At 37.2% G+C, this 8,078-nt stretch overlaps 1 protein-coding gene across 1 annotated transcript in view; it reads left to right on the top strand.

Annotated features, from left to right (window-relative positions):
- zgc:63587 (uncharacterized protein LOC393431 homolog) overlaps positions 1-8,078 on the top strand; it is a 28,636-nt gene continuing 20,558 nt past the window's right edge. Inside the window, exons 1-4 of the mRNA XM_017467856.3 lie at positions 1-159; positions 5,650-5,700; positions 5,822-5,921; positions 6,000-6,086. Coding sequence (XP_017323345.1) covers positions 5,674-5,700; positions 5,822-5,921; positions 6,000-6,086 — 214 coding nt within the window. The 5' untranslated portion in view covers positions 1-159; positions 5,650-5,673. The remainder of the gene's footprint in view (positions 160-5,649; positions 5,701-5,821; positions 5,922-5,999; positions 6,087-8,078) is intronic.

The following is an 8,078-nucleotide window of genomic DNA, read 5'->3' as shown; positions in this document are numbered from 1 at the left end:
TTGCGCTCTACTCCGGTATCAGAGACTGAACGGTATTGTGGGACGGAGGCGGAATTGCAGCGGTTTCCGGATCCCCTGGACTGTCCTAGGACAAGTCAGAATATAAGGGAGGAGAAGAGAAGTTTGTGTTTTCTATTTTTGTCAGACGTTTACACCGAGGTAAGCGCTTCTTAAGCATTGAAAATGAATCGAGGTAGCCTGCTCGCGCCGCCTGAGTGGACAGCTGAGTCCAGTGAAACATTGTAGCCGGATGTGTTGCGTGCGGAAGTTAAAAGTTACTACGAACGGATAAAACAGTTTGCGTGTCGTCATAATAACAACACACGGTCCAACTTTCATTAAATGCTGATATTTTTTCGAGTATTTAAAGTCATCATTTAACACGAGCTAACGTTTATTTGACATTCCTCAGTTTTTCCAGTGCTAACATTAGCGCCCCTAAAAACAGGGTGTGGGCGCTTTAGGCGCTTGGGCTAAAGTAATGAATAGGACAGTAATGAGAAGGCCCAGTGAAATCTATCACAGGTTTATCTGCCATCCCTATTAGCCAATCAGACTATTAATGTTAAACACCACCACAAAGGATACACTGCTGTCTCATTTGTTTATGGAGACTTTGGGTGTGTGGGTGTTTGGAGGATTGTGAGAGTAAGCAGAACATGCCAATGCTTTGAAGGATGTAATGTTATTTAATTGCGAATCTGTTTTTAGAGGATTTAAACCTAACATGGTGAACAAATTATATTATAGAATTCAGGCAATTTTACTGGGGTTGTCTCATACAGTGTAGCAAGTAATAATCTGAAAAAAACCTTTGTAATATCACAGTCTAAAACTGGATTTAAAGAGAAGCAAATTAGTAAATGAATCACATGTAAATGAATCATACGTAAATGAATCACATGTAAATGTATCACTTGAATATGAATCACATGAAAATGTATCACATGTAAATGAATCACATGAAAATGTATCGCTTGAATATGAGTCTCATGAAAATGAATCTCATGAAAATGAATCTCATGAAAATGAATCACATGTAAATGAATCACATGTAAATGAACCATATGAAAATGAATAAATAAATTAAAGTCAAACACCACCACAAAGAGAGGGCTAGTACTTGGCCAGAGCTGTCGGTGTGACCGGAACGTATCTAAAACGAGGGGGAGTTTGGAAACCTCCAGAAATCTGGTGTAATTTCATGAGTTGGGTTGGATTCATTTCAATGCTTTGTACTCATAGCCATGTTTAGAGTAACAGCATTTTATGTAGTATTTTTCATACTACTGCCTTAACCCATGTATTTTATGGCCTATTGTTTTATTTTGCACATATACACAATGAGCACTTTATTAGGAACACCTGTACACCTACTCATTCATGCAACTATCTAATCAGTCAAGCGGTAGTAGCTGTGCAATGCAGAAAGTCCTGCAGATACTAGCCAGCAGCATAAAAAAATGTGATCGCAGTGATTTTGACCGTGGCAGGACTGTTGATGCCAGACGGACTGAGTATTTGAATATTTCTTTAACTGCTGATCTCCTGGGATTTTCACGCACAACAGTCTCGAGTTTACTCAGAATGGTGCAATAAAGAAAGAACATCCAGTGAGCAGCAGTTCTGCAGAAATGTCATTTCAAACTGGTTTCATGACAATGAGTTCAGTGTTCTTCAGAGGTCTTCCCAGTCCCCGGATCTGAATCCAATAGAACACCTTTGGGATGTTGTAGAACGGGAGATTTGCAGCCTGAAAGATCACCTGAAAAATCTGTCAACATGGTACAAAATCTCAATGGAATGTTTGGAATGTCTTTTGGAATCCATACTATGAAGAACTGAGACTTGAATTGAGTTTTGAGAGCAAAGGGAGGCCCTATCCAGTATTAGTATAGTATTTAATAACATGCTCTGTGAGTATAATTATAAATTAATCTTTATATAAGTTAGCATTTGGACATCTAAAAGAAAACAGTTGATTATGTTATACGTGCAGATTTGAAATAAATAAGTGCAGTCAATCATGTGTTATCGAAAACACAATGCTTATCCCGGGAACAGTGGGTGTGAGGTGGAAGCATACCCTGGATGAGACCCCAGTCCATTGCAGGGCACCATGTACACTAGCGTAGTCAATCTCATACTATGCATGTTTTTGGGAGGTAGGAGGAAATCACAGGACCTTAAGGAAACCTGCATTGACATGGGGAGAGCATGTGGTACTCCATGTAGACAGTAACCCGAGCTCAGGATTGAACTGGGGACCTTGGAGCTGTGTCAGCAACACTACCCCCTGCACAAACAATCTGTTCCTAGTTAGATTTTTACACTGAGACCACATAAAATTGAATGGTCTGAATAATAAAGCGTCTTTATATCGAGTGTGTGATTTTAGTTGTGAAGTCTGCTAGAACATAACCTTTAGGTCCTCCTTTCACTCCATTATAGCAACACACTGTAACATTAAAATGACCCATTATAAAGTTAATCTGTGATGCCAGGGGAAACCAGGTTCCATTGAGTACTAAAGGGACATTTACCTGACATAACACAAATGATTTCTTTATCACCCCCACATTCCCATTAGTTAATAAGGAGTCATCCTGTGTTTTAACGGTGCAAATTATGAATATGGTATTTTCTTTAACAGAAATGTGACAGTGTTTGTCAGCTCTGTGTGCACCCAGCATTCAGTGCTTGATCGAGTAATAGTAAAATTTTTGTGTCATGTACACAATGCAAAGTTTTTAGGTTGATGTTTTCTTTGGATGATAAGTGGTACACTCATGAAATATGGGCCAGACCTGTTAATTTAGGAATAGACAGAGATTATGACAGCTGGATAAACAACGTTTGTTCTTCAAAATTAGATATGGTGGCTGGTGAACTGGTGAGATTAGACAGAAATGATAATTGTTTACCGAGTCTTTAAAAAGATGCTCAATTAGCTAAGGGTCTACCTACTCATGATCTAATACATGACGTGGACTTTGTGTGGTTTGAGAACGACCATTGTGTGATATTGTGTGATACAGCCATGACTTTATGGTCACCTATTTGAATCTATAATTATCCATAACCTGGCAGTTGTAGGTTGGTGACAAGTGATGGCCACCTATAGTGGACTCATCCAGTACTTAACATGTAACCATTTAATCAATTATTATAAAATTGTATATAATCATATTATTATAAAAATGATACAGCTTTTTTTCCCTATTGTTTGCTTTTCAGAGCACAATTTTTGTTGGGTTGTGTTAATGGTGACAAGCATCCCAAAAGTTTCCAAGTGTGGCAGTATATACTTTGTCAAACTAGAAATAATACAAACATTGTCATTAAACATTAAAATTCAGGAAAGAATACAAGTCACACCTTCCTATGGCTGAATCTCAAATAGTGTACTATCGGACATCTAGTGCACTACAACAGGAAACTTTACTGTGGGCAAAAACTGGGGGAAAAAAACAGAATTATATGATAAAACTCTGATTTTGCCTCCTGAAGCTGCCAGAAGAAGGACATTTAAAAAATAAAAAAAACCTTTGTCATCGCTATGCTACCTTGGTGTTTGGTAGCTTGTGAGTGTTCAAAATGGCTTTTATGTAACAAGTCAGTGATTATTACATTTACATTATTACATCAGTGCTCTACACATTTTCTATCTCTGATATGTCCATGATACTCTTGGTACCAGGACAAAATTCAGTATGGTTACTTGGTTACAGTCCAGGTCGTTTGGCATCCAAAACAAAATGTGAGCTTATACATTTGTTATGATACCATGTGTTTTTACATTACTGGTGTAAAATTTCTAATAGATGGCTTGAGAAATATTTTTGATGTACTTTTGATGTCTGATTATGTTCAGTCATCACCAGTAATTTCCAACTAAGCTAGGTGTCAGCTATATATTTGACTACTTCACTGACCTGGGTTACATTTGATCTAGTGTATTAAGAATCTGAGCGCACAATGATGTCACGTCTCATGCTGATTTAGGAAACCTGTCCTTGTCCCTATCCCTTGTGTCTGTGTATCTAGTCGATCTAATTCCCTTAATATACTTACTGTACATTATGTATGGCTCCCCATCACATGTTTCCATGGCTTATTTATTGGAAAGCTTCACAACCCTTTTAGACTTAATGATCGATAGAGCAAATCTTTTAAGTCAGGTCACCACTGGTGGTCACCTGCTATTGGGGGTGAAAAGTGTAGGTTCTCAGCAATATTAGGAAAACATGATTACCGTTATTTTGTAGCTACTATGCATAAAAAAGCGTTTGTTGGTTGTTGCTTTTTTTACACAGAAACTTTCACAAAAACTAGGTTACATTTAGATGTCAATATGCACAAGATTTGTTAGAGTAATAGAAAGATCAGTATAATGCCCACAAGCTTGATTAATACAAGAGTGTGTGTGTAAATCTGTGCTCTCATTCTGTGCCTCATGTGAAGCTGCTTTGTGTGATTACCGTGGTAATAAAAGAGCCACTTCATTAATCTAAATCCACATTATTGTTTTCACTTTTGGCAGCAAGCAATAACAGGACCTCCCGCTGTGTGTGTGCGTGTGTGCGCGCTTTGAGATTATAGACCACTTCCCATTGTTCAAAGCCGTTCTCAGTGCCGTTACTATGTATTCTACTGTGCACCTAAGTGCTACCATTTTAAAGGGAAGTAAGTCAAATATAAATAATTATCATATGAAATGAAACCTCCTTTATGATATTAAACTGTTTTTTTGTATTGTGCAATTGTGTTGTATTGTATTGTGTTTGATACAAAAGGTTGGAAACTTGGTGATTGAGCTTTTAAGCTTTTAAATTTTTCTCTAAATATATTGCCCTTAGGTAAAAATAGAAATACTTATGAAAAACCGCAAATTCTTAAAGCCCCGAGTGTCTACTTTCATACGAGCCATTAACCACTACTGTGGTGTGTGACAGCATAATAATTTCCATGCTGAACACGGGCACCCCCACACCCTGCAAATTCCATCTTTTTCTCCACTGGAAAAAGAGTCAAAATGATTCAAGCCATTAAAATGTTTCTCTTTCTATTATTGAATGACGTCCTCTTTAAAAAAAAAAATTGTATCATTTGTGTTAACCGGTTACGGTACAAACCAGCACATTGCATACATTTTGGAAGACCACATGGTACAGAAACAGACTTTTCACATCAGATTTAAGTCAACCATTGATTAGAATTAGTTCATTTTTTTGGAGGGCTATACAGTATGTGCAGGAAAGGTCTTCAGGGCGATGAAAGATAAACAGAATTGTTCTCTCCCTCTGTTTATGGACTTGCACACTCCCCCCACATCATCCCGTGGCTTTATATCACCACTGCATATTGTGCATGTGTGTGAAGATAAACCTCATGTGGTCAGTGAATGTAGGTGTGTCAGAGGGGAAAAAACAGATGACAGTACGTTTCAGGGAAAACATTGTTTTTCATCCTGTACATTAATTTCAAACATAAATTCAAAGAGTATTACAGATGTACCTCTAAAGCTTGAATGTGCGTTCCCTCTCCCCCTCTCTCTCTCTCTCTCTCTCTCTCTCTCTCTCTCTCTCTCTCTCTCTCTCTCTCTCTCTCTATCTATCCATTTATATCTATATCTCTCTCTCTCTTCAGTTATTTTGCCAAATAGCTGCAGGCATGTCACAGTCTGGAGAAAAAGGCAAGGTAGGGTATGAAAACCTAGCACCCACTAAAAAGTTATATTTTTTGGCCTATCTAAGCATCTCTGTCTGTCTGTTTGTTTGTTTTGTTTGTTTGTTTGTTTTTATTTGATTGTTTGTTGTAGTTCCCTGAGGCTGCTGGGTATGTGGGCTTTGCTAACCTCCCTAACCAGGTACATAGGAAGTCTGTGAAGAAAGGCTTTGAGTTTACACTGATGGTAGTTGGTGAGTTACAGAAATACACTCTCACACATGTAATTCGGTTCAGTTTATTACTTTGTCTGACTAACTTTTGTTTTGTAGGAGAGTCTGGACTGGGTAAATCCACTCTCATCAATAGCCTGTTTCTCACTGACCTCTATCCAGAACGCTACATACCTGGAGCAGCAGGTACCCTTTTGTCCATGGCCTAAATGTTTAATTCTTTCTTTCTTTCCTTCTCTTGTGCTCTCTCTTCCCTCCCAATGGCCTCCTACAGATAATGAAATAATGCTGAATAGATGACTTTCTGAAAACAGAAGTGCTTAAGGTGGAATGCAGAAAGTTTTTCATTTTGATCTCCCGAATAGTAAAGCCCTTAAAGTCTCCCATGGAGTCAGATGTATATTAAAAGTCCAAAACAATAACTCACTTTTAATCAACATAATCCTGCACATGACTCCATGTTTTAGCCAGGTCACATAGCTTACATACCCCTAGCTGACTGAACATTACAATAAATGACTACGTTGTTCCAAAAGTACTCAGACACTGATCGTTTTTACAGCTTTAGCTCCACTGTTTGTAATTAAAATGGGAGGTCAAAGTTCAGGGGCCTCATTTATCAACCATGCCTATGCATAGTCTTGTACGTAAACAGTACATACACACGTTTTTATGCATTGAATGGGATTTTATCAAGTTTTGTTTATGGGTGAGGTTGTGCGTGCATTTCCACACATTCCTGATCATGCAAGGCAGGGCATGCAAGAACCCCTAGTGGTACTGGCAGGTAAACAATGCAGAGCTTCTTTATCACATACTGTCTATCATATCAGCATAACTGAGAGAAAAATTACTGATTTCTGTGCTCACAAAATGCCGATAGATGGAATGTAAATTAAATCATATAAAATGCACATTTAAAGACTGATTCAAACTTATGCCTTGTTTGAAGATTTGACTCATGCAGCTTTGAGGAAGGAGGACATGTTTTTAGCACCACTGGAAAATGTGCTCAGAGTGAGGAGTGGCTCATTAGTTGATTTTGTTTGCGTAGTGCAGATTTAGTTTATCTCTATTCTAGGGCTTGTAGTAATGGGAACATTGTAAAAGAATGAGACATTTAAAAAAGAAATTGGAGACAGGTCTGTCATTTCCTAAACAACAATGACTTGAATAATAACACCTCTTTTCTTCACTTGTATCACTCACATTGCAATATATTATCTTCAAAACCAGCAGAGGAAAAGACAGCAAAAATAAAAATAAATACATTTTCATGCTATCACAGAGTTTCTACATGTAACTGGGGAAATAGAATGCCCACATGTATTCATTATATATATATATATATATATATATATATATATATATATATATATATATATATATATATATATATATATATACACATTTTTTTTTATATATATAAAATGTGTATATATATATATATATATATATATATATATATATATATATATATATATATATATATATATAAAATGTATATATACAGAGTATCGCACAAAAGTGAGTACACCCCTCACTTTTTTGTAAATATTTGATTATATCTTTTCATGTAACAACACTGAAGAAAAATCCACCAGCTCCGTGATGTCGTCATGGAGGAGTGGAAGAGGACTCCAGTGGCAACCTGTGAAGCTCTGGTGAATTCCATGCCCAAGAGGGTTAAGGCAGTGCTGGAAAATAATGGTGTCCACACAAAATATTGACACTTTGGGCCCAATTTAGACATTTTCACTTAGGGGTGTACTCACTTTTGTTGCCAGCGGTTTAGACATTAATGTCTGTGTGTTGAGTTATTTTGAGGGGACAGCAAATTTACACTGTTACACAAGCTGTACACTCACTACTTTACATTGTAGCAAAGTGTCATTTCTTCAGTGTTGTCACATGAAAAGATATTAATCAAATATTTACAAAAATGTGAGGGGTGTACTCACTTTTGTCAGATACTGTATGTGTGTGTATGTATGTATGTATGTACACATATGTATTCCCATTTATTTATGTATTAGACAAACTACTGATAAAAGTGCCAAATAAATCAGCAGCAACAGTATCTTTACTTCTGTGACTCTGCAGTTCATCTTTGTAGACCCTTTGGCATGTTCCATGTCATCTGAAACAAGCAGCACCTTGAGCAGGCTACTATGCTTT

This window comes from Ictalurus punctatus, chromosome 5, assembly GCF_001660625.3.
Source record: "Ictalurus punctatus breed USDA103 chromosome 5, Coco_2.0, whole genome shotgun sequence".
Taxonomy (NCBI): domain Eukaryota; kingdom Metazoa; phylum Chordata; class Actinopteri; order Siluriformes; family Ictaluridae; genus Ictalurus; species Ictalurus punctatus.
This window is presented reverse-complemented; position numbering and strand designations above follow the sequence as displayed.